General features: G+C 31.2%; 2 protein-coding genes across 3 annotated transcripts; both read left to right on the forward strand.

The window, feature by feature from the left end:
- Positions 1-12,886: 12,886 nt before the first annotated feature.
- Positions 12,887-23,671, forward strand: LOC134264814 (uncharacterized). Its single transcript, XM_062747091.1, has 7 exons — positions 12,887-12,927; positions 13,605-13,641; positions 13,873-13,919; positions 15,517-15,553; positions 16,909-16,955; positions 18,932-18,983; positions 23,612-23,671. The coding sequence occupies exons 1-7, from the start codon at positions 12,887-12,889 to the stop codon at positions 23,669-23,671; spliced, it is 321 nt and encodes a 106-aa protein (XP_062603075.1).
- A 233-nt stretch (positions 23,672-23,904) lies between these two features.
- Positions 23,905-25,795, forward strand: LOC134264808 (uncharacterized). 2 transcript variants are annotated; one of them, XM_062747087.1, is made up of 5 exons: positions 23,905-24,056; positions 24,172-24,234; positions 24,356-24,527; positions 24,785-25,228; positions 25,419-25,795. In XM_062747087.1, the coding sequence occupies exons 1-5, from the start codon at positions 24,024-24,026 to the stop codon at positions 25,652-25,654; spliced, it is 948 nt and encodes a 315-aa protein (XP_062603071.1). In that variant the 5' UTR covers positions 23,905-24,023; the 3' UTR covers positions 25,655-25,795. The 2 variants fall into 2 exon arrangements, with proteins under 2 accessions (XP_062603071.1, XP_062603072.1); XM_062747088.1 differs by having other exon boundaries at positions 24,423-24,527.
- The last annotated feature ends 1,445 nt before the right edge of the window (positions 25,796-27,240 follow it).

The raw sequence follows: 27,240 nt of genomic DNA on the forward strand, positions 1-27,240 counted from the left end.
CTTCTTTATATATAGCTTAAAATTAATTGCATTTTATGTGTAATAGCTCCTTTAGTTAGCATTTTAAAATCGCTGAAATTACCTCTCGCTAATTATAAATTACCAATTTTTAAGAAGAAATCGCGAAATTTGCGTCTCGCTAAAATTTCCACCTATACAGAAAATAACACTTATAGCAATCTATGTAAATACAAGTAAACTCTAGGTTCTGATAGAGTATTCAATTCAATATTAATTTTGCTGCTTTTGCCACTAAACGCTTAACTTATGTGACCAAAATACAGATATATCCTAAAATATTCAAATTGTAAAATGTCATGCATTCGGAAAAAATTTTTTAGCGTGATAATGATTTTGAATAAGATGTTATTTTAAAATACTCCCAAGCTTAATATGTCTGTTAATTCTTAAATGGGGTCATTATACTTCACGTTTTCGAAACTTGTATACCCCCTGGCAATCAAAGCTATCCATTAAATAAAATGTAAAAGCTAATTAAAACAATTTGATCCAATAGAACTACTAGATCAATTCTAACGGTACTTAAAGGGAAATGTGTTTAAATGTGTATACATTAAATCTGGGCTAAGACTAAATATATCATTTAAAAATTAAACATAAGCTAAATTACCATCCTTATCTTTTATTTTCTGTTACTTACTAAGTAGTTGTTATGACTGAATTGTTATTTATTCATTTTCATCTGTTATTTCTTGTTACTTTATAGATAATATTTTATTCTTATTTGTAGCTTCCAGTGTAATGCGGAAGCCCTGGAGGGACGCCGATTTTTTGTTATGACTTTTTGTTGCCAGATATAACTAATTAAGTGTAAGTGCTCAGTAGCTACGTACTACTCGTGGAAAATGGGTATTGAATTAACAAATAAGTCAAAATAATAGATGTCAAAACACCTAACAAGTAAGTCAATGTCCGTCCAGGGCTTCTGTAGGTTTCCGAGTTAAACATTTTAAACCTATGCGTATTTACTGTTTTTTTAATGAGAAGAATAAGATTATATATGTATTTTATATTCTTGCATTATCATTTTAGCAAATGGTCAAATTGTTATAAATATAATCAACGAATCCTTGATAGTTAAAAAATAATAAAGGGAAGTAATCAAATGTTGAACCCGCTTTTGATTGGTTAGTATGGATCTTGAATTTCGAAACTCGAATTTTGAATCTCGAATTTCGTATTTCGAAACTTGAATCTCGAATGAACCTTCTGGGTTTTCGTAATTATGCCACTGTAATAACACGCCTGGATTAGATTTATTACCACTGCAGTATAACTTTCCCTCTATTGCCCTGTAAAAGTCGAGAAAATAATATATGTTCCCTTTACTATCCATTTTTATGTATGCCCTGTAATCTGAAGTGTTTTAAACTCATTGTACTTGGTTGGTAAGGGTTGTGCAAGTCGTACATTTAGAAATAATTCCACATTTTTAAATTTGAAAAGGTGTGATTCTTATCAGTTGTACATCTTTACCCCCCCCCCCTCCCTCTATATGCCCTTTTCAGCATCCTTGAACAAGAATCAATAGCGTGCACAAATATTGCAATAGAATTGTTCACCGATCTTACAAAAATATGTTAGGTAGAAAAAGGTGTAGATATAATGTCCAACTGTCCATCCTTGAAAATATATAATATGCTGTCACATTATCAAATCTGTTGTGTAATTAATCTTGACATCATGCCTTGGTTCAATAGCAGGCAGCACACAACGTTTTTGGTCAAAATCATTCGGCTGTCTTTAAGTTAGAATAATTGCAATGCTTTTCCATAAATAAGGTAAGTATTCACAAGGTAAGTAAAAAGGGGTATCTTTATAATATGACCATAGCTTCTTAAATGATTATGGCAAAAATAAGCTTAACTATAAATGGCGCTGGTAAGTGGTGACAGAAGATGGGAATTGACGACCTGTCACCAATTTGTGTGACAGTCAATGGTGGGGGATGCTCTTGCGAGCATGTGGCGTTATCTTCAACCCCACCTCACATTCATATGAACGAGTGCTGTTATAACTCGTATGACATCTTGTGGCGCTATGTGCGCATTTACTTTGATTTCACACATTAATAAATACAATTTCAACATTTTTATTACCTGAATATGTTAATGGGGTATTGGCCGATTGAACAATATTGTATTGATTTAAAATTGATAACATTGTCAACGGGATATTGGCGCATTGTATCATATTGTATTGATTTTACATTTTTTGATGGGACATTGGCCCATTCATTTGACATGGATACTATTTAAATGGGATATTGGCCCAAGGTTCCCATTTTGCGTGGCGTTGTGCATTCGCCAAATACCCAGTGCACAATATTTAGCCCATTGGGGTCGCCACATTTGTTGTTGATTGTTGAGGAGACGACCCGGCGGCCGCTCTCAAATTTGTCATATGTCACCGCGACCAGATACGCCAAACTTCAAATAAATCCTATCAACTAATTAAGCGTTATTTTATATAATAACATCAGAGAAAATCGGTCTTTACTTTTTTATTCTGTCTAAACGAGTAATCACGATTTTTTGTGCTTATTGACTGGTTCGTAGCATCTGTATATTTCTATAAAGTTTATCAAATACCGTAGATACTTTAAAATACACTTAAAATGATTTATGTAGAATATTAATATTTCTGTTTTTTGCACACCCAGGTTGCGATTTCGCAATGAAAGGTTATATGATAATTGCGCTGCGCTGCAGACTGCGCAGGGAGATGCGAATTATCCTAAGGTGTAAAATGTAATATATTTCTCATAGCGGCAAAAATTGAATTATCTCTGATAATAATGTTTTCTGAATTTTTTCCGCATAATAAAACTTTTTGTTTCTACGAAAATCCTAGCTATTTCACCCCGAAGAACAATGACATAAAGGCAGATATGAAGTCCAAAGGCTTATTTAATCATATTATATTGTTTTTTGAATGCATTGTTCACTTTATATTTGGTACATGTATTCAGTGGGAGACTTTAATAAGGCCTATTTTAAAGCTATTATCAATTCAAGTAATTCTACTTTATAGATAAGTTTATTTCATGCATTTTTCAATTAACGTTAATTTAGCAAAATCGTAATTTTTTGTTGTCATGCTCTTTACTCTCCAATCTCATACGTGATACATCTGCGGGTTTTAAATCGTTTCGCGGTATGGGGAATTATGGCGTCACTCTTACTGCACAGTGCCAAAGCCGTGTATTTACCTCAAGGTATATGATAATTAGGTGCATTGAGTAAAGCAATGTTTAATTTTTTAAAAAAAAGATACCGAATACAATTCAAACTGTCTCTGGGAAGTCATTGTAAAGATATGAATTTTTTTTTTCACAAGAATGATGTATCTAAAATTAATGCAAAATAAAAAAAAATGGGTTCGACAAGAATGTAATGAACATGAGTATTTAAAGTCAAACACAACCACAAATGCTTTTGGGACAAATGAGCACAGTAATGAGTCACCACATCTCCGTTTTATTTTAGTTATTTTGTGAAATCATACACTCGAGGTGTTCGTGGTTGGAAAACACAGATCAGGGTAAAATATCAGTATAATGTTTTTGTTCAATGAACTATACATTTTTATCAAATAAAAGTTATTTCGAAATAGTCTAACTTTAGATATTGATCAAAAAGTTAACTTTTGAAATACATCTTTCTCTGATTAGAGAGAATGTCTTCACAGCCTCTAACCATGAAACTATTTATAAGGTGTAGTCATAGAAGGAAGATGTTAAAAATCCCAGATTCTTTGAAAAAATTATGCCATTCTTCAACTGCTACTGAGTTTTCTCTTAATTTTTAATGTCTGTACGGTTAACCAAATTTTTGATAAACTTTGAAGATATAGATGCAACTAAATGGTATGTACACTGAACCTTTCTTTGCTGTGCTTATAAATATCAAATTCAATATCCAGAAAATTAAGCAATTTTAAATAGTTAAGAGAAACTTTTAAATGAGTCCATGCAATAATCTTGAAATTTACTTTCGTGATCAGACAGTTCATACATGACTTTTGAAGTATTAAAGTAAGCAGTGGACTATGCAAGAATTGTTCCCTGATTAATTACGTTATTCATTATTTCAATAAGACTGATAACATTGTAGGGAATAAAGATGTATACTGTATATATGTAATCAAAATGTTTTTTAATCAGTATAAATAACTTATGATAACGTATAACGAATTATGGAATTTCTTCTCATTATTCATTTTTACAACAACAGTTATGTTATCATATTAAAGATTTATTGTTTCAGGAGGTATCTACTTCTCTCCTGATCCCTCCCCCTGGAAGGGAGAGTCCCTGTTCAAAGATCTGTATTTCTTCATTTTCTAATCTTGTAACATTAATGAGGGGCATTAGTCTATACTTCTAGTACCTTATACTCACAACTCTGACTCAAATTAAAATTGCCTTAATTTAAGCTCATTATACTGTAAAAACATATTTTCGTTGGCTAGGTCCATGATTTTATTGTCACAGAAAACGATCTTGTAATACGAAAGTCTTATATTTTTGGGAAAGAATTCATGGGTCACCATCACGAAAATTAAACCCCAAGAAGTATATAAAAAATTGAAAATGTATAGAAAAAAGAAATATTTTTATCAAAGGAGAAAAGCAGTGTCATGTTAATCATATTGATATTAACATATAACAAGGTGAAGATAGAGAACGTTTTACCGATCTCTTAAACATCTACAAAAAATGCAGATTTATGAGCAGCATATTAAACAAAGACCTCTGGAAATTAGGATCTTGTGCCTATTAGGAGTAAGCATCCCTTATTGACTGGTTACACCCGTCATGAGCCATATATGCATGCATCAGATAGACTTTCCTTAATCTGATTTATTAATTAAAAGAGAGGCCTTACAATTGGAATGAAGCACCTTGGACAACTTTCGGGCTAATGAAAGGATATATTTGCCAACAAGGTCATCATAACGATATTGAAATCCCTGTTTCATCAACTTTTCCTTCAGTAGCCTGCTTTGTTTTTAAAAATTTAATCTAAACATGTCTTTGCGTATCATGTAAGATAGAGATAAAAACACCACATGTAGGTGATATTGGGCTTTTACTGCTTAGATAAGGAAAGTTGACGATGGAAAAAACTAAAGTAATCCCTGCTGAAAATCCATTGTAATGTCCATAGGAAGTATTTTACTTTTCTCATGTAGAGGTTTTAAAAAAAAAAGAAATCTACTTCTTAGGAATCTAAAAACAGATCGGTTAATAAAAGAGCACAAATAGTGCCAATCCATCTAATAAAAATCAGATCTTTTATACGCTCTGGAAATCTGGTGGTCTTTGTACAGCGAATATCAGAATTTCGGAGCATAACAAAGATCTGGTTTTAATAAGATGGAGTGTCATTCAAATTCAAATTATTTGTTAGAAGACAAGGTCATCAAATACTACAAAAATGTAGCATTCAGATGAACTTCATATCCTTACATATCAACTTCGGAGTTCATATGTGAAGAATGAGAGTGCTTTGTAACAAAATTATTTTATTATGACCAATAATGAGATATGAAAATTCTCGATTTCCATTTCTATTGAAGAAGCAGTTATCATATTTGAGTAAATTATCTATTCAATGTCTGTAAATATTTTTCACTGCAAAAAGAAAATGTTTCAAATTTTAGACTGACATTTAATTGATCGATGTTTTACAGTCATTTGCTCTTTTATACCTTGCAGTGGTACACGTATTTAATCAGCAATGCAACAGAATGCATTGGATATATCTGATTTAGTTTAACACTCTTTTACGGACAGGTGTAAAACCGCAAATACATGTATTATCAATTTTTAGATCTGGTAATTTGAGGAATCATTATCTTTGCTTGATTTCGCAATACACTTATCAGTTAGACAACTCCTTCTTTTAGCAACCATAACAAGTGCTGAGGAACCAGGAAGCATTTTTTAAATGACCCTCAAAAAATAAAATGAAAATTTAAATGTTATCATTAGGGACAAGGCAAAATTTATCACAGTGATGGGACCGGTACAAATAAGCATCGGACAATGAGTTTTTTCATCAAATAAAACCATGGAAGAAAAACATTTTTAACATTAAGTACACTAACTTTTTTTTTAATGACTTACAGTATGAAAATGAACCAAAATATTTTTATCGATATTGGAAATATCTGAAATCTAAAAGACTCCTGAGTTTTGTTCCAATAATATCACTAACACCAACATTTAACCATGGGGCTGTAACTTTTTTCTAAATCTTAAGGCATGGGACAAGCATTTATTTTCAATAGGAATGTCATAAAATGAAAACTTGGTTTTGTACTGATCCCATCATTGTGTTAAATTTTGCCTGGTTCCTTAAAGATAAGAAAATTGATCTAAAGCAAGAATTGGTCCAATTTATGTTCAGTATAAAAAGAATTTTAAAGACCTTGAAACAAATAACATAATTCAAACGGAAAAATCGACATGATTTGTCACAGAATGGTAATACTATTTGATATCAAATATCTGTCTTCGACGGTTTTTTTTTGTTTTGTTTTGTTTTGTTTTTTTTAAAATTCGTTTTGGATAAGTATATAAATAAAGCAGTTATGCAAAAGCATAGCACATTTTTTTGGCTATATCATGAGACAAATAAGTAAACCGGATTTCTTAAATAAAACATAACTCAGACGATTTATAGACACTTTTTTATTTATGATATCAATCAAAAATTTCGCGTACTAATTGAATAACTTCCATATAAGAAACACTATTTGGTTTCAATGTTGATTATATTTGACATCAATCCTCTTCGATTTTAATGCACTTCAACCACGTTCTGCGCATGTGCAAATCACGTGATATAGGCGGTCACGTGACCCCCTCCGTGGCTTTCTGTCATAAAAGTTGAAAGATTTTTCTGAGTTTTATATTTCTTTCCATGTGAGTAAATTTTTATGACAAGAGCTCAGTCGGTAGAGCGCTCGCTATGTGATCGGGAGTCCCCGAGTTCGTATCTCGGCCGCGACTGACCCAGTCGATAAAATGGGTAGCAACTGTTCCTTCGCCATGCGCTCGGCACTTTGAAGTGAAAGTTGCGGGTCCTTCGGATGAGGCCTTTAAAAACCGAGGCCCCGTGTCAGCGGCAGGCGTTGGCATGATAAAGATCCCCCACTGCTCAATGACTCTGAGTGCCGAGTAAAGTTCAAAATTTGAAGCCATTCATCGGCATACGGTGACGTCTCCATAATTATGATTGAAAAATTCTCGAAAGGGACATTAAACAATATACAATCAATCAATCGATCAATCAGTACAATAAATCATTACATCCGGGGATTTATAAAAGACCCAAGGCATCAAACATGAATGTCAATAGTAAAGTATGAGCGCATCTTTTTATCAAATCTACTATGACTCAACATCAAATAAAGACGTTTTGTCGAAAAAGTCTAGCAATTGTTATTTAAATTTTGAAAGCCATTTTATAAAAACAAATTAAAGCCATGTAGACGCCTTTATATATAGCTTATAACCATACACTATTTATAAGGGCTTAGTCATAAAAGGAAGATTTGAAATTAAAAGAAAAAAGGATAAATTCTTTGAAAATTATATGTCATTCTTTAACTGCAACTATTAAATAATTTCTCTATCAATTTCCAGTGCTTGACAGCAAAACGAATTTTCGTCTCGTATTAAAGTAACCCGTGGAACAAAATGGTATGTACACTATTTTTTCTTTCATTCTCATGCTTAAACAAATCAAATACTCAACCAAAATTAAACAGACTGTTAAGAATCTTTTTAAAAAGGATACGGAGTGTCGTAGATGACCATTCAATATTGCTTTACTCTATCTTGGAATTAATATTCTTCATTATGTAGTGTGGAAACTACCGCGAATATATTCTATAAACTATATTTTGTTTTGCTTTCTTTATTGCTTCAACATTTATGTAATAAGATATTAGTTAAATTAACAAGAGTACAATAAAAGGAAGATTAAAAATTAAAAGAAAAAAAGAATTAATTTCTATGAAAATTTTGTCATTCTTTGACAACAACTATTAAATTATTTCTCTTTTAATTCAATAATTTGAAAGAATGACATAAATTTATATATCTTCTCAGGACCTTAAATTTCATATCTCTCAAAAAAGTGTAAATGTAGTACCTCTAAGAAATTATATGAATAAAGTACAAATCTATATTATAAATATGTTAATTCATAATTGCGGAATACTCCCGACCGACGCAGCTAAAAACAAAAAAACAAACAATAAATTATAGAATAAACAATCGATCTTGACTGCAAAAATTCAAAAAGTATAAATAATTTTTAAACATTATATCAGGTTTGAGGGATATTTGTATATATGTCTTAAACTTACAAATAAAAGACAGTGACCTTAATTTCTTTATATATTTTCATAATGGTCGAACACTGACTGCCAAGGCGACCATATTTCATACATACAATAAGAGATCAGCTAGGGGAAACTTCCAAAATCATAAGAACAAAATCTATTTCACAAGAGCAGCTTGGCCATGAAGTGTCACATTAATCTCCAGCAGAGTAGATTCGAGTTTATTTTGAGGTAAAGGTCGAGATGCAACACTGTAAAACATACTTGTATTTATTTGCAAAAATTGCAAGTTATATTGCAAATCCTTTTAGAAGTAATGGGCCTTTCGGTAAAGGTGGGACCTTAATTGGATATGTATTTACATAATGCAAGCCAATAGGATTTTTGTAATCTTTTTATATCTGCAAGAACGGCAGGATCATGTTAAAGATACTAGTACACCATGATTCATCGTTTAATTTGGTTCAATCATGTCTCCGAGAGACTAGCTATAATAGATTATTTATCAAAACAATCTTAAAAAAATCTTTTGAATAACAACAGGATTTAGAAACTCGGGCAAGAGTTATGTCCAAGTGTCTTTCATTTTTATATAATAAGGAAAAGAGGTACAAATGTAAAAGAGAAAGAAAGGTAATTCCCAATGTTAGCTGTAAGAAAAAATATAATCGAGTGACATTCATTCACATTTTTGATGACATTGTTGTTTGTCCGTGAATATATCAACAAGGAAGGATATTAAAAGAAAACATCTGTGAAAGGATTATGTAATTTTCATAATACAGGTGCAATGGCAATGAATTATTAAATAGAAAGAGTCAAGGGCTTTGTGTAAATTTTGCTAGCAATGGAAAAAAGATGTTATCAAACCCGAAGTTTTAAGAATTTTAAAACGAAATTTGTGAAAAAAGAATAGTGAAAGACAAAATTTCTTTCATAAAATAAATGATGAATGTTTTGAAATTAAAGTGTTGACCCCTTTTATCTTATGTCCTATCAAAATTGGAAAACGCAACGGTATAAATTTTGACTGCTATCTAACCAAATATCAATTGCATGCAAGCCTTCGTAATACTATTTTTGATTCATGTCAAGCAGAGTTTGTTCAAAATTTATATTTGAAATAAAAAGCAACTTGACATCTAGATATATCGATGACATATTGTCCTTTAACAAGGGCTTTTTCCATTCATATCGCGACACAATATATCCAAGCGAAGTTGAAGTTAAGGATATATCACAAAATCTAACGTATCATACTTAGTTATTAACCATAAAAATTGATGAAACAAGAATATCTACAGTGTCGTTTGAAATAATCATTTTCTAAGTTTATTTGGTAGATAAAACGACCCTGTGAGCATTAACAATCTATCATTTTTTGTCAGCTATGTGTTAGGCCTTCTACACGCTGAATTGAAGACAGATTTTCCCGTTATTTTCCGATCATGTCAGGGAGCACAGAGGGGTGTGATCGGTTTACAGTGAATGCTCATTCCTCTATATGGCACCTGATCCCACATCTTAAGTTTTAAGGGTCGTCTTGAATTGTTATGGTCCTAATTTGTTCTGACTGTTTGCATGTTTTTTGAGCTTGAGTACTGTGTTTTTCCTTCATATTTCATTTTTTATCGTGCCAATAAATGCCTCAAACTTTCATCTCACTGTGCCAAGGAAATGAAATTGCGATTTAAGGACATATTTTGTACAGAGTCATATATGTTATTGCATTTAAAAACATTTCTTACTCCAAACTTCCTTAAACTAGCTTCGATATTATTACACTTCTTTTTATGTATTTAAATATGATATCCAGGACTATATGTTACCTCTTATATGCATTGCAGATCTAAATTGTAACAAAATCATTCAAATATTTTAGAATTTTTCCTTTTTGCCTTCGTCACTTGACCAGAGTCACTTAACCAATGGTACCGATCAGGTAATATCTTTTTATTAAAAACTCACCTATTTTACTAGATGGTCATTTAAAAAAAACTTCAAGTCTTCTTACGGCAATTTACTTAACTTTATTCGATACACAACAGCATCAGGCCAATTTCATAAAAGGCACCATCACACATGTATATACATGTAAACACATTTCGTAATTGCCCTCTTGAAACCCATTTCCGACGTGTAGTATTTCTTTTGTTGTTTTAGTTTTTATGCATTTTTTTGGTGCATTTACTTCTGGTTGTTGGATTGTATGTTGTTTAACGTAGCTCTCGAGAATTCTTTACTCAGAGACGCCACCACTTGCCGGTGAACAGCTGCAATTTTGTCCTGTACTCGGCACTTACGACCATTGAGCAGTGAGGGGTCTTTTTCGTGCCAGCACCTATATACAGCGACACGGGACCTCTGTAAATATCGTCTCACCCGAGGGACCGGTCTCCGCATCCCACCGTGGGCATCGAATCCGCGACGTAAGGCTCAACTTCTTATCTGGCCATACTAGAGCAGACGCTCTAACCACTGAGGAATGCGGGCAACCATTTTCTGTTGGTTAATACCGTAAAAGTAGATATTTTAGCGAGGATTTAATTTTGGCTTTATTAGCGAGACTGTTGAGATAGCTAAAATTGAATATCTAAAATAAATTGTGTATACTTACTTCTTTGGTGAGCATTTTAAAATCGCTAAAATTACTTCTCGCTAAAAATAAGAATTCCAGTTTTTAAGGAAAAATCGCTAACATTTCCACTTATACGGTAAAACATTGACTCGTATATTTAATGTTTCTCAAACCTTGGCTCGGAAAAAAGTGCGAATTTGATAATTTCATCGCGACCGAGTAACACGGCAATGTAAGATGTACGTCCATACTCGTCATACATGTACCTCTACACTGTGAATTGTCTACGGCATATATAGGGCTGCAAGGGACAGCAGCGATGAACAAACAATATATGGCGGATACTACCTTTTGCGAGCATTCTCTTTTAAAGTATTTCTTTCACAAGTTCTAGGATTGAAACTTAACTTCTCAGCAGATACAATATATCATTTGTCAAAAGCTGAAAGATGTTTTTAGACTTTTTGTTAGGCAATTGTTAATGCAATAATTTGTCTAAATATCTAATGCATATATATTCAATTTTCTTGTTATATACGAGGGTTGTCCAAAAAGTTCGTGGACAATGACGTTTTTGTCAATATAAATGGTTCTATATGCATCTATGGTATATCAAAATATTTCTCAGGAAATACCAAGTCAGAATGGTTTATTTTTTATTTAGGAAACTTAATATTTTTGCAAAAATCGGGGTCTTTAAAGATCGCAGATTGTGCGCACGGACCAGTCTGACGTTGAGCTAATTTCATTATAACGTCAACATTTGTATTTTGACTAAACACATGTTCATGCACACACTTCATTTCTTTTTTAAGGCGCAACGTACTTTCAAGTGCTAGCAATAATCTTTAAGTAGAGATAATAATTTATTTATTTTTTTAAAATTCAAAACATTGTACACAAATTTACGAGCGTCATCTAAATAAACAGTTTGTATACACAAACTGCACAGCCCAGTCCGACGCTGCGCTGGATTTATAACAACGTCATGAATAGAAATCTCCATTTTCAGTAAATAACATGTCTTTTTAAATTCTTGTGTCTTCGAATTTGTACACACCGCTGAAAATTAAAAAAAATACCAATCTGCAAAAGAGCCATTCTCTATCCAGAGTTGCCGTTCACGCTACACTCCCACATAGCGTAGCGGAAGACAAATCTGATAGAGAATGCAAAAGAGCACTACCGTAGTTACCGTGAAACTAAACATATTTCAATAATTTTGAGTTGTTTAAACACATATTTGTCTCATACGTTGTTTCAACCGTATAAAACTATTTTTTTGATCGGACGCTGTCCTGTGCGGACGGCCGACGTCGCTTTTTTGGTTGAGTTTTGACACATGTTTGTTAGGGTTTTTGTATAGTATTTCCACTGTCTATATAGTAAGCGATACTTAATATATCTTAAAATGGTTATAGCCTCTGTATTTGTTGTTACATGAAATTTTTATTGATTTTTGACTTGTTTTATATAGAAAATAATCATTTTAATCCCAACACTTTATATCAGAGATTATGTCATTTTAACCTTAGTCCGTGCGCTCTTTCTGCGACCTTTAAAGACCCCAATTTTTACAAAAAATATTACGTTCCATCAATAAAAATTAAATCATTCCGATTAGTTTTTCATAATAAATATTTTGATTGAATACTGTTCGTTATCTCCATATCCTTCATACAGAAGATTGATATAAAACCATTTATTTTCACAAAAACGTCATTGTCCACGAACTTTTTGGACAACCCTCGTATATCATATCGATACGTACGTGTATTCATCGACTTCATTTTATTTTTTTTAATTCATATGAAATATTCCTTGAAATTAACAGATATAGATATTATTTCATATTATCAAAGTATCATTTTATTAATTGTGTTTTCAAAAGTCTGCATCGGATTTTTTTCTTAAAGTTATATTTTCATGCAGAGAACAAATTCGAGTGGATATTCATCAGCTAATTGGTAAGTTACAAAACAGAAAAAAATGCTTTACTCTTATTTACCACCGAATAATTATACGAATAATAATAATAATGTATGCATAACCTGGGTCTGTTTTCATTGTTTGGAAGTTTTGAATTCAAATGAAAAAAATTCTCTCGAGAAAAACGCTTTGTCCATAGTTTTATTTTACCAGATAGCACTCGTATTTTAGTAGTTCTGAAATAGCTCTACTTTATACGAATGTGTCTCTCTGCATGTAAACCATAGTATTTTTGTGTTAATTTAAATAAACTTTTTAAACAAGTATTTAATTTTCAAGCAGATCCATTTCGATTTACATGTATATGGGTATCGAATTATTTTTTTGTACTGCTTTTATAATTTTTTTCATGATGTGACATTTTTATTTAATTCTTTATAAATGTTTTTCGTAATAGTTAAAAAAAAAAGAAAAATATTTTTAAAAAGAAATATACAAGCTTATGGGGTTTTTGATTCTGTGGAGTCAACCTTAAACTGATTAAAGGAAAACTGGCAAAATAATTCTCTATAGTTTGGATAGATTTTACAGATTGATGGATAAACTGTTCACTACATTATTGTTCTCTAGTTCTACTTGTATATGTAGGTCTCTTACTATGTTCGATTTTCTATGGAATGTGAAAAAATGCTTGGTTGAAATTCGTTTTCTTTAGGGTTATTAATCATGAAATACTACGAGGAAGTAGGCAAGTAAGTATTACTTATGATTTGCTTTTTTCAAAGATTGTAAAAACATTTGTGTACATGATAAACATGCGTTTTATCCTTTAACCTTTACCTTAAACGTATTTATGTAATGGGCAAAAACAGTTATCTTTTAATTGTTTTTGAAAAGATAATCGCGATTTTTCAGCGTTCAGAAGTCCTTTCATAAAACAGCTATTAATAGATATTATTAATATTAATTTTGTTTTCCTTCAGACAACGAATTCTTCTCAAGCCACCAGTGGTTATTCAGAAGCTGTGAGGTAAGATAAAAAATATATCCAAGATTCAAACGAGCACTACTGATTACATCGTCGCAAACCACGGCCAAAATGTACGCTCCTCTCCCATCTGGCTATATATGCGGACTCCGGACCGTGGCTTGAGACGATGTACTGATTACACAAATAGATGATTAAAACTACTTTTGAGGGACGTTAAAAAAATCAAGATGTGTTTGTGAAACACAGATGCCATCGTATGGCAACATAGCGAAGGTTAAGCTTTCTCAAATACAGATCAAATATGTTGGTACCTTAAGTAAGGCCTTTCACAAGAAATAAAAATGTGAAATATAAAACTCTAGCACTACCTATTCAAAGGTTTTGACAAATGTTAACGTTTTTAAAGGTAGGACAAACTTCGCGGTCAAAGGGTCAGGGTTGTTTGTTTCTAAAGAAAGGCCTTGTCTTAAAGATTACATATGAAAAGTATGAAATCCCTAGTTCTTACCGTTCAAAAGTTATAGTCAAGTTTTTTTCGTAAGTAGGAAAATTTCCAAGGTCAAGGTCAAAAGTCAAAATTGTTGGTTTCAAATGTAAGGTCTTGCCACAAAGAATTGATGTTTAAAATATATTGTTCCTAGTATCTACCATTTGGATATTAGGGCCAAAGTAAAAGTTTGGATTTTTTGTTTAAAAATTGGTCAAACTCCAAGGTCAAAGTTCTTGATATCAAATGAAAGGTTTTTTTCATAAGGATTAAATATTTGAAGTATGAAAGCCATAGTCCTAACCCACAAAAAATATGGTCAAGGTTGTATCTAAAAGTACGTCAAACACCAAGGTCAAGGTTAACAAAAGTCAAAGTTCTCGGTATCCAATGAAGCGGCTTCTCACAAGAATTACATATGTGAAGTATGAAAGCCTTAGCCCTTACCGTTCAAAAGTTATGGCTAAGGTTGAAGCTCTTTCATAAGTACGGAAATCTCCAAGGTCAATGTCAAAAGGTCAAAGTTGTTGGTACTCAATAAAAGGTCTTTCCAAAACTAATTTGTATGTGAAGTATAAAAGTCCTGTTATCTACTGTTCAAAAGATATGGCCAAAGTAAAAGTTTGGAAATTTGTTGTTAAAGTGGGTCAAATTCCAAGGTCAAGGTCCAGGTCTAATTTAGCTGTACCCAAAGAAAAGTCTTGCCACAAGGAATACACATATGAAATATGAAAGTCTTCGTTTCGGGGGTATAACAAACAAAGACTCAGTTATCGATCTCAAGTGTGCACATAAGTTTCCTCGCACATGCCGATATTTTAAACAGTACGTTGAATTAATCGAAATGCATCTAGATCTGAATTTATGAAATTAAAACAAATGTAAAAAATATATTGTAACTTATATATGTATTTAACGATGGGCAAATATTTATCAAGTCGTACATGCGAAAGTAAAAATTCTAGATTAACGATTTATCTTTATGAATATCAGGCAACTCCTGATGGCTTGAACTTTAATTTGATCCTCTTGAAGTTTTTTATCGTACGAAGTGAACTTGCAGTTGGATATTTATAAACATGCACCTTTAGGTTTCTTACAATGTGAGTCTTACTTTGGACTGTATGGCTGTATGGAATTTATTTTTAGGGCTGATAATAATGGAAGATTACGAGGAAGTAGACAAGTATGTATTATTTAGGCTTATTTTTCCAAAGATTGCATTAAAAAATCCTCCATCTTACTTATTTAAAAAAATCCTAGGGTTATTTATGTGTTCAGATGGCAAATATCCATGCATAAATGCTATGATAACAGCAAAAGACGTTGTCACTCTAAATCGTCGATAAAGGATTGCCTTTTTAGTTAAATGATAGTGAAACTATTGTGAATAGCTTACTAATAAACTTTCCGTCCCATGTGTGAGATTGGTCCCTCGACTGTTTATATAGATGACTAAAGGGAAAATATGCATATCAATAAAATTCCCAAATGGAAAAAGTGGAACTTATCCAACTCATTTAGCAAAGAGAAATTAACAAGGCCGAATCTAATTCGAGTGCGCATGATTTAATGCAGTTTTTAAATTTCATGCAGTCATATATGCTACAGAACAACTTTTCCAAATATTGTGCTTTTAATATAATAACATTTCCTGTAACAACTACCGTTATTAATATGTGATTTTACGAGAAAAAATAGAAAAGAAATCTGAATGGCTCCAACGAGGCCGCTGTTTTCCGATTTTGTACGATGCCGAAGAGGGCACACGACTCGGTCTTCAAGACGTACATTGATATTATACTAAAAACTTGTCAGAACATTTAGGAAAACATACCAGCAATCTAAACATTGGTCTCTTTTTACCCCCCCCCCCTCAAAAAAAATCTGCAGCGATATTTATTTATACCCAAATATGGCAATTTTAGAAGTATTGGGCATTGAAAAAATAAACTTTGTAATTAAAATTCCCAAACCAACCTAGATAATCAACGTTTTTTTTTTAATTAAAAAATTTTGTGACTTTAAAGATTACTTCAATCTAGTTGACTGAAAAAGAAATCTCTGAGACAGAAGTAACAAAGTAACAAATTTACAGAATTAATATATAAAGAAAAACGAAATTATTAAATAAATATAAAGAAGAACGAAATGATTTATTTATTTATAATTTCGTTTTTCATTATTTTAAAAAAATTTGTTTTTCTTTATATATTAATTTCGTTTCTCTTTATATATTTATTTTGCTTTTCTTTATTTAATAATTTCGTTTCGCTTTATTTAATAATTTTGTTTCTCTTTATTTAATAATTTCGTTTTCTTTGTATACCGTTATTAATTTCGTTTCTCTTTATATATTCATTTCGATTTTCTTTATTTAATGATTTCGTTTCTCTTTATTTAATAATTTCGTTTTTTCTTTATATAATAATTTCGTTTTTCTTTATTTATTTTTGGTTTGCACTATTGAGCTTCCGTAATAACTGGTTCCCGCCATAATAATTATAGTCGCGGGTACATATTTATTTTTTTTTTCTACAGACAACAAATTCATCTCAAGCCACAAGTGGATATTCAGAAGTTTTGGGGTAAGATTACTGAATTTTTAACTCTCATAGACGATGGTACAAAGTAATTGTAGGTAAACACGAGTTAACATTGATCTAAATTGTGTGGATATGTTTCTATGTAGAATGTGAGCGAGCATCTAGTACATGGAATATCTCACAGGCAACTAAATTTACTAAAATAAATCTTTTTTTCAAATTATACTCATGATACTGATGCATGTAGGTAAAGACGCATAATAAATATCAACTCGTACAACTCGAAATAACAGTGTACATAGGTTACTCTTGATGGATTGAATTTTCATTCTTGAAGTTCTTGATTTCTTAACGTGAGTCTGTATCGTTACGCATAGACACGTTAATAAGATAGATTTATATAAAAGCTGCCTAAAGCACACCCTTTATGACTTACCATCATCCAATCGATTATTAGTAATCAGCTTTATCAAATCGAATTCCCTGTTTTGAATATGAAACGATTTTCAACCTAGTCCACGGACAAAAGGACTTAAACCCAAATGAAAGGTTTCCTTGCAAGAGTAAAACACATGTTAAAAATTAAAATTATAGCATTAATTTTTTCAAATATTTGTGTTTGATTATTCTAGTTGTCATGTTCTATGGCATGCTATTGAAAAGAGCTCCTGAGTAGAACTACCACCAAGAAAATCGCACTTTAGAGTATCTATCGGGCTTGGTGTTGAATTCCTGCAATTTTCTTGGTGGTAGTTCTACTCAGGAGCTCTTTTCAATGGCATGCTATTGAAAAGAGCTCCTGAGTAGAACTACCACCAAGAAAATCGCACTTTAGACTCAGCTTTCCGAGGGGGTAAATTCTACTCTGAAGTATAACTGCCCCTTTCAGAGCCAGCTTTCCCTTCTCCTCTACTTTTAATGGTCTTGTATTAAGGTATTTTTCTTTTCTAGGAACAACTTAAAAAGCTTGAAAGTATTTTAGTAAGAAAAAATTAAACTATTTTGGCAAATTTATTATTCATAGAAATTAGTATTTACATCTTTTTTAAGGTCGTTAATTAAACTAACATTTTTTTTATTAGGAAAAGGGGGTCGTCAACTGTGATAAATATTGCCAGATCCCTGAATCTCAAAATTAACTCAATCTCAACTAGCTTGTAATCTACGTAGTAAAAAATATAACGTTATTTTGTACAGTCTAAAAAGGGACTCCTGATAAAAGAAGGCTCGGGGATATAAAACACATAACTCCTTGCATAAAAATCATATCCAACTACAAATCATGTGAGATCCTATATATATGCAAAAGAAAAAAAAAACAAAGGATGGTATAAGAGTACAGGTACATGTAGATTGGAGAAAAGTGACTTGGATCATTTTGAATTTACATTTTGAATTTATCTAGCGACTGCCTAAAAAAGCGTTTTGCAGAAATGTTAATTGTTACAAAATACAGATTCATTGTTGGTAGAAAATCAAATCGTCTTTCCAAGTAAAAAGAAAACTGGTACTTGTCAAAAGTATGTAGGGAAATAGTTTGCACTGTGTAGGAATTTATAAGTTTGTACAAAATATAGTTGGATGTTTACAATGTATAGGGCGGGTCTCCAATAAATGAAATAAAGTGAAGAAATGCAATAACTAAGACACTCCTCTGTTTCTAGGCAAGTTTTAATCAGGGAAGGTGTTTTTATTAATATTAAATAAAATTTACCTCTGAATCAAGGATTCTGGTGCTTTTAATCATTTTTAAAAGGCAAGAACAAATATCTTAGATTCATGAAAGCATGCAATAAAATATTGTATTGCAGAATTTCTTATAATACCGTGAGGTGTGCTTGAATAAATGACATACTATGGAATGAATAGAGAGATAAGCTTTTTTGTATCCTCAGACATAGATTTCAAAGGCACGCAGAAGTATGCATCATACCCCTTATTCGAAATGAACCTGTAGGTTTCTTAATTTATCAAGTTGTTTGTGAAAATAAATATACATACCTTTTCCTTTTCTTTAGGGCAAATAATAATGAAAGATTTCAGAGAAATAGACATGTAAGTATTACTAAGGTATTCATTTTCTTTAGGGATATTAAAAAAAACTAATTCATAAATAAAGTCATATAAGATTAGTTCGAATACTTTGGATCCATATCGATATTTCAATTTGTTTAACAATAAATATCTTTAATTTATAAAAAGTAAACAAATAAAAGCAATTTATAAAATCATGCATTCAAAGTTAGAAACATGGAATTTAATCGGTAAATACTGGTTACAGAGTAAAGATATGCATTTAAGTCAGGAATGTTTTTTATGCACTTGTTCAGACTTATCTCCAATTTCCTTATATAACATGTCTAGTTTTTATCGAAAAAGCACTCATCGCATATAGCGAATTTCAGTCAAAATTCAAGCCAGAGAACCGAAAAGAAATAATTAACCTCTCACTCTTTGGAAATAAACTTATACAATTCCAAGGAAAAGCCTATATGTGGAATCATTTATTAAAAGCAGTTTATTAAAAATTAAAGACATTTGGAATAAAGCGGAAAATTGTTTTAAATATAATGACACCATTTTAAATAAATTATTAGACAAAAGATGTTGGATATTTGAATATAGTTAAATAAAATCAGCCATTCCTAAACTGTTTTATCCAATACTAAAAAGAAATAACTCAATTTATTATATACCTAATGTGTCTCACCCAATTTTACTGTTGAATTTACGCTATCACGTGACGTCGTGATCCGATTTTCCGGATCACCAACATGTTGTTTTCTGAATCCATATCACCACTCTCTGAAACTGATGACGTAGTACGCAGAAATATGACGTTATTTTTCTTGCGCGTTAAAAAGTCCCTTGTTATTATACTTTGTTTTATGGATAAATGTCATGCAATTGATCTCTAAAGTTTTCTTTTGCTATATTTTGCTAGTTATAAGGGGGTATATAATAAATTTATCATTATAACAGTAACTTGATCCAAAGAGTTGTATCACGTCTCCGACCCTTCGCTTCTCGTTAGATCTGATGATCCGCGCCTGTCAACTCGACGTGATACGACCCTTCGGATCAAGTTACTGTTATAATAATATATATTTATATCTAATAGAGAAACAAAACTCCCTTATAAATTGAATTATAATTTACTCATAAAAAAGAGATACTAACAAAGTGGTAACATATGAAGACATAAAGTTAAAGAACATAGAAAAAATATTAAACAAGACAATAATTCCAAAATGTCAAGAAAAATGGGAAAATATATATCAAAATAACATACAGTGGAACTTAGTTTGGGACAGTATTTCAAAAACGAAAGTTAAAAATAAAATTCAAGAATTCCAATGGAAATGCGTGCATAATATTTTGTACACTGAAGATAAATTATGTAAAATGTAACTATCCAATGGTTTATGCAACTTGTGTAAAAATCATAAAGAAGATCAACAACACATCTTTTTCCATTGCACAAAAGTGAAAACAACACTAAAATTACTAGAAGATATAATAAAAAATGTGCTACATATAAATGTAACTTTATAAATTGACCAACAAACAATAATATTAGGATACCTGAAGGAACAGAAAACTCAAAGAACCGTTGTTAACATTTTAATATGTATTTATAAATGGGTCATATGGAAAACAAAAATAAAATTAAATATGAGAATATAAAAATAACTGAGTATAGTATTAAAAATGCATTCAAAAATGAAATGGAATAGAATTTTTTACTATTACAATCACATGATTTGACAAATTTCAAAATCAAAATAAATCATGTTTCAAAATTCTTTGTCATTCTAATACTAGGTATAGTGTTAATGGCAGTATCTGCTGCCGTGATAAACTATATACATGTATTCACTTTTTTAATCCACTATAAGGCACACAATATTTTTACTATGTTATTTTTCATGTAACTGGAAACTTTATGTTTAAAATATGTTAAAGATGAATAAGTTAAAAGATCATCAATTGAAGATGTAAAGCCAAATTCAAACTATGCATGTGAGGAAAAAATATTATGTCTTTGTAAAATTCATTCATTCTGATGTGTTTTTTATAATCTAATTTTATTATCACAAAACTCTGCATATTGATTTTGTCTATAAGTTGTAAAACATAAAAAGACCCGTATTTGAGGGTGACCTGGCCCTAAATACTAGTTACAGTGAGATTGATATAGACTTCTTTCTTTTTTTCCCACACAATCTCCACTTCAACAAGGGTCATTCCTCTGTTGGTGTTAAACGTATAATTTGTTATTATATATAAAATAATGCCAATATGCTTTGAGATATTTATGTATATATATGAAAATGAAGCGTCAATAATTATATATTACATGTAGTATAATGGTGTTAAACGTATACTTTGTTATCATATGTAAAAATGGTGCTATTTACTTGAGATATTTAAGTATATGCATGAAAATGAAACGTCAATAATTACATATTAGTATAATACGAAAAAATTCTGTTTTCAAATATTGGAGATATATTTTATAATATTATATCGATCCAGGGAGCTCCTGGCATTCCTGGTGAGATATTACCAGAGGGCGTCTGCGAAAGTTTTGCCTCGTTGTTATATTGTACGTTATAGAATAAATGATTTGAAAAAAAATATTTGTTCAACACATTTCAAGATATAGAAATAAACACATTATTGAATGTATCAATTATGCAATATAAAGGCAAACGTTGAAATTATATAGCAAAAAAAAAAAAAAAAAATCGATGGAAAGACAAATGTCAGTGGGAAAACGTCAAAATACATATAGTTCTTTTAAAGAATGCACTTCATTCCAAACATTTGATTTAAAAAAAAAATGCAGATTGTATTCTGCAAATTCAATTGAATAGCAGAATAAAATTCTACTGTTTTACAGCTCATAGTAACTTGTACCTAATATAATATTTACATTTTACATTTCACAGTTCAGTAGAGGGCAAGCCTATGGCAGAAGTAAGTTTTTGAATTGAAATTATATTGATATAAAATCAAAAATATTGATTTTTGTGGGAATATTTGGATATATAAATGTGGCATGAATGATCATTTCAATCTTTATCAGACTTCAGTGATCCTAACACGAATGAACCAATATCACGGAATTTGTTAAATTTTCCAGGACATGCCCTAAGAATCGTGAGTAAAGATAGGACTTCTTTTGATATTTTATCAGATCAAATATTTTTGTTATGATTTGAAAAAAAGTCTCCTGTCATTTGTGCATTATTTTTCATTGTTATAGGATACCAGAAATCCGGCTGGAATTGTAAGATCTATACTGATTATTCCTTTATATTTTTCATTGTCTCCAAATGTTTTATTTAAATGATTTAATGTTAATATATAAAAAAATGTATAATTCCATAACTTTTCGCAACAGAACAATTTAGAAAATGTTAAAAATCAAATCTGTGTCCAACAACTTTTAAATAAACTTTCGGTGAATTGAATAAAAGTTAACTATGCCTGTAATAAATATATATTGCTATTATATAATATGAGTAATATATATTTAGGTCTCCAAAGTGCGATGGGACTCCAAAGTTCGATAGTCACGCCAAAGTCCGATTGTCTGCGCCAAACCCCGATGGATTGACAACCAAAGTCCGATGGTGCCGAAAACAATTAACGTTTATGACGTCAAAGTACTTCTGCTAAAAAATGCGATGCCGCGCCATGCCAAGGCCCGATTATTAAAAATAAATACAAATAAATATTAAACGCAACGATTAACCTTCATCTTTTGGATATAGGTGAAAGATTAACCCTTATCAGTCGACTAGTGTGCGAGGACTAACCCTAAATCTCTCCGGTTGTGTAATGCAAGGACTAACCCTAATCAAGTGTAACAGAGTGGTGGGCGAGGACTAACCGTCTTTGGAAGGTGCAAGCAATAAGCAAAACCAATAAAATTGTATTCGAGGACGAATTCGGAAATGATCGCTTTTGAATGCAGGACAATGGCGTCAAGAATTGACGTCGGACTATTGTGACGTCATAAACATTGATTGTTCCTCCGCACCATCGGACTTGACCGTATTAGACCATTGCACTTTAGCGCAACGTGTCTCATCGGAAACGATCCATCGGACTTTTGCGTGACCATCGGTCTAAAGACAGAGAGCAATCGGGGTTTGGCGCAGACCATCGGGGTTTGGCGAGACCATCAGACTTTTTGCGTCACCATCGCACTTTGGAGTCTTACTTGTGTAAGACTTTGGAGTCTTACATATATACGCTATACATGTTTTATTTATTTTATAGTATCATTTCTGAGGTATAAAATATTTAAAAAGAGGACCGACTGGGGTTTTCATTGCGCAATACCTCGCGCATCATAGCAAAATGAAGCGTATTTTCTGTTTGAAATTAAATTGCTTCAAAGAATTAATAAAATGTAGCAAAATTAAGTAGTTACGGGTAATTGAATTGGATTACAAGTTTGTAAATTTAATTTTTAATACGGTTTTTTATATGAAAGGTAGAATGACGACATAATAGTGTGTTTTTGACGTTATGATAAACCGAAGCTCTTAAAGAAGGTGTAATAAAAAGTGTTTTAAAAATAAAGTTTATTATATACTTTTGAATTTATAAACATATAACTTTTTAAAACGATTTTTATTTGTATAAATTCCCTTATCCGTCATTTTTGTTGTGCATTTTAGGCATTTTGGGATGCCTCCTCTAGAAACACGACAGTAGAATTTTGTGTTTCTTACATATAATGCACAATATAGTATTACAAATCATATCTTATAATCTGAGCAGAATGTCTATTGAAGTATTTGTATAATTTGCTTCAAAGTGTGTAAAATTGCAATTTCCTATATAAGCCCATTATATATTAGAGTTTATTGTAATTTTCAGACAATAAAACCCCAGTCGGCCCCCATAAGTCTAATTACCGATATACAGAACGCGCAACTTCCTAATTTTTACTAAAAGCTTTACAAAATTTAATTTCCATCTTTGTAACACAATTTACATTATTGTTTATAACGAAATTGAAAAAAATAAGTGTAAGACATTAATTAAAGGTATTTACTTTTTCGTATCTATGCACTGAAGAATCGTGAGATGAGCAGATCTCAAGTATTAAGGACTTCAAATGTGAGTTATTATTTTAATAAAAATAGTTGAATTTATTGAAAAATAACACGTCTAATTAGATTCTTTCATGTCATTTATTAGGAAATATATTTATTAATAACTGATATAATTTTAGCTATCTAGACGCACCTATGATTATCCTTATCCAGATATAGAAAATTTTTCTCAACGGAACAAGGTTTGTTTAATGTCGATTAACTTGTGTATGTATTGCATGAAATATTTAGGATTAATAAACTTTTATTTTCTCATTTGTTATGTAACATATTTCTAAAACATTTTCTATTTGTTATATCAAGGACAGTTTAAAAGGAAAAGAAATCTGTGACAAGATAAGCAAGGTTTTCATGTTATTTATCACAACAGTTACGGTCGCAGGAGTAGCATTTATGCTCACACTTCTAACCAATGGCCAGGAAAAGATTGATGACTTAAGTAATAGCATGCAAGCGCAAACCAGTGCTTTGAAAAGTAAGCGAATTAAAAGACATTAAGTACATCAAATTTAAGAAAATGTTATTCAGAATTTCAAATTTGTGTTATAGAATGTTTATGAATATTTTAGTTGAATACCAAATCAAATTCAATTCTATTCGTAATCGTCATGTAACTAGAAAATTCCTTATGAATTCTTTCTCAAATAATTATTATATCAATCATTTATCATATAAACCACAAATATGCAATATTATATTTTACATCAATGTATCTTAACTTTTTTCTTGTAGGCATTAACGATACACTGATAAAAATTACTGAGAATCAACGACAAGAAGAGCAAAAAACGAGTAAAATAATGAATATTACCCAGTTAAATTTAGAGGCATATTCGGATCTAACAGCTAATATTCTTTCATTATCAAACAAAACAAAAACTTCTCTAAAAGAAATTGGAGAATTGATAGAGGTGATGTCGATTCGAACGAATACAACAATCAATAAAATAGAAAAGATGATGGAAACATCTTTTAGCCAGTTACAAACTTCTTTGGAAAATATTGCAAATGCTGTGGAAACATTAACAGACCATACAATAAAGTTGAATTCAGATCTAAATAATTTAATCAAAGAACAATCTAACCAGACAAAAGCAATTTTAGAGGTCTTGAGGAAAACATTATTAACAGACCCAACAAAAGAATCGAAAACAGACAATGAATCAAGAATTGAAGGTATATATTATTATTATTTTCTTTAATCAATAGTATAAGAATAAACTTTCTTAATTATTAATGATATTTTTTTCTACTTCAGGTTCTATTTGAATTGAACCCACCCCCTTAAAGAATCAGGGGTTGAAAGCATTCAGATGATATGATTGATAAAGTATCGGTTTGGTGAATTTTGATTTTCTTATTTCAGGTGACAGTGAAATTAACAGTACTAGTTTAAACGTCACTACCGGGGAATGCGTAAACAGCTGTTTGAAAGTCGCTGACGGCGATTACCAGTCATGTGACACTTGTCATGGTTACGTGTCGTGTACAAATAATTATATCTTTTACAGAAATTGTCCCACGGTAGATCTTTTTTGGGATGATAATAAAAAACGCTGTGAATGGAAAAGCGAAACTTGCAAAACATCGGACCTCACGTAGTATGATTAATTACGTTATTTTTTTTCCCGATAACTTAACGTAGAACCTATGTCGTAAGACATCATAACTAGTGAATATGTTGAGCCTGAGCTAAATCAATTGTGACGTCATAATTGATTAAATGTCAATTTTTCCCGTACATTACAGCTTCAATAGAAATTGAAGAAAATACTGAATTTTGAAAAATACAGAATTCAATTTAAAATCATAACGAAATAATCTTAATTTAATACATATATTTTTTTGTTATAATGTTTATAATAACAATATATTTCTTGAATTAGAGAAACCTGTAGGCATCTTTCATTTACTAGATCTTAACCCTAATTAAGTTGGCAAATCTAAGACTAAATGTATCTTGTGTAATGAAATTACAATGTAAACAACTTACTGCAATAATGTGAATGGTATTTAACTATTTTGAAGGAATACAAAAATCCTAAGAAATCTTCAGTTGCCAACTAAATAGTGTAATATCTTGATGAAATGTGTCTAAGTCATAGATGAACATGTTGTAGATCTTGAGGTTTACATTTTTGTGAACCTATCATGAAATGATGTGCATTCCTTTTCATAATTATTTGTTACTTATTCATTTTCCTTGTGTTGATTTTTGATTACAATTTTTCTATTAAGTATGATCCTTTCAAATAAAAAGTACAATTTTTGATGCATGTAAACGTTAAGATTTTTAATTTGAAAGTAAATCCAAAGAGTCATTTATTCATTAAATCCCGTTTAGTGCAAAAAGGTCAAGTAATAAGCATCGGTAAATATCCTATCTCTCATTAGTTGGAGGCAAAAGAAATATTTTAATCACATTTTGTTATCATTTGGGTATGTCATATTAAAGATTGAAGCCATTGTGACAAAGACTTCTGAAAAATATTTACAAATGTAGGGTGGAAAATTGACTGAATAAAATAGAGTTCACACTCCATTTGCCTATCCCTATAGCCCCAAGGGAATCCGGGTTAGAATAGGTCCTCAGTACCCCCTTGCTTGTCGTAAAGGGCGACTAAATGGAGCGGTCCTTTGGATGAGACCGTTTAAACCGAGGCCCCGTGTCACATCAGGTGTGGCACGATAAAGATCCCTCCCTGCTCAAAGGCCATGAGTGCCGAGCATAGGCCTAAATTTGCAACCCTTCACCGGCAATGGTGACGTCTCCATATCAGTGAAATATTCTGGAGAGGGACGTTAAGCAGTAAACAATCAATAAATCTTTTGGCTATCTTTTTTTAAAATGTGGACTTATTTTTCATGTCAATGGAATAAAAAAAATATTCTTGAGAAATATTGCTTTATACTGTTCAGTTGATAAAGTTTATAGACGACGTTGTTTAAAGAAGTATTTTTGTGATTTTTCATCTTCTCTTCTTGACATCTGTCCCTAAAAGTAACTGAAATGTGTAATTGCAGTACGTTATTACCATTCCAAATTTCACAGGCTATTCTACATTTAAAATCAAGGAAACATATTATGAGCTTTTAACTGATTGATAAGCAAGCACTAATGTATCATTTTGAAAAGTTTGAAAATCTTGTGGCAAAGACTTTTCCGACATAGGTTCTACCTTAAGTAA

The sequence above is a fragment of the Saccostrea cucullata genome, unplaced genomic scaffold (genome assembly GCF_032062105.1).
Source record: "Saccostrea cucullata isolate Sc308-1 unplaced genomic scaffold, CSIRO_AGI_Scuc_v1 ctg1549, whole genome shotgun sequence".
Classification (NCBI taxonomy): domain Eukaryota; kingdom Metazoa; phylum Mollusca; class Bivalvia; order Ostreida; family Ostreidae; genus Saccostrea; species Saccostrea cuccullata.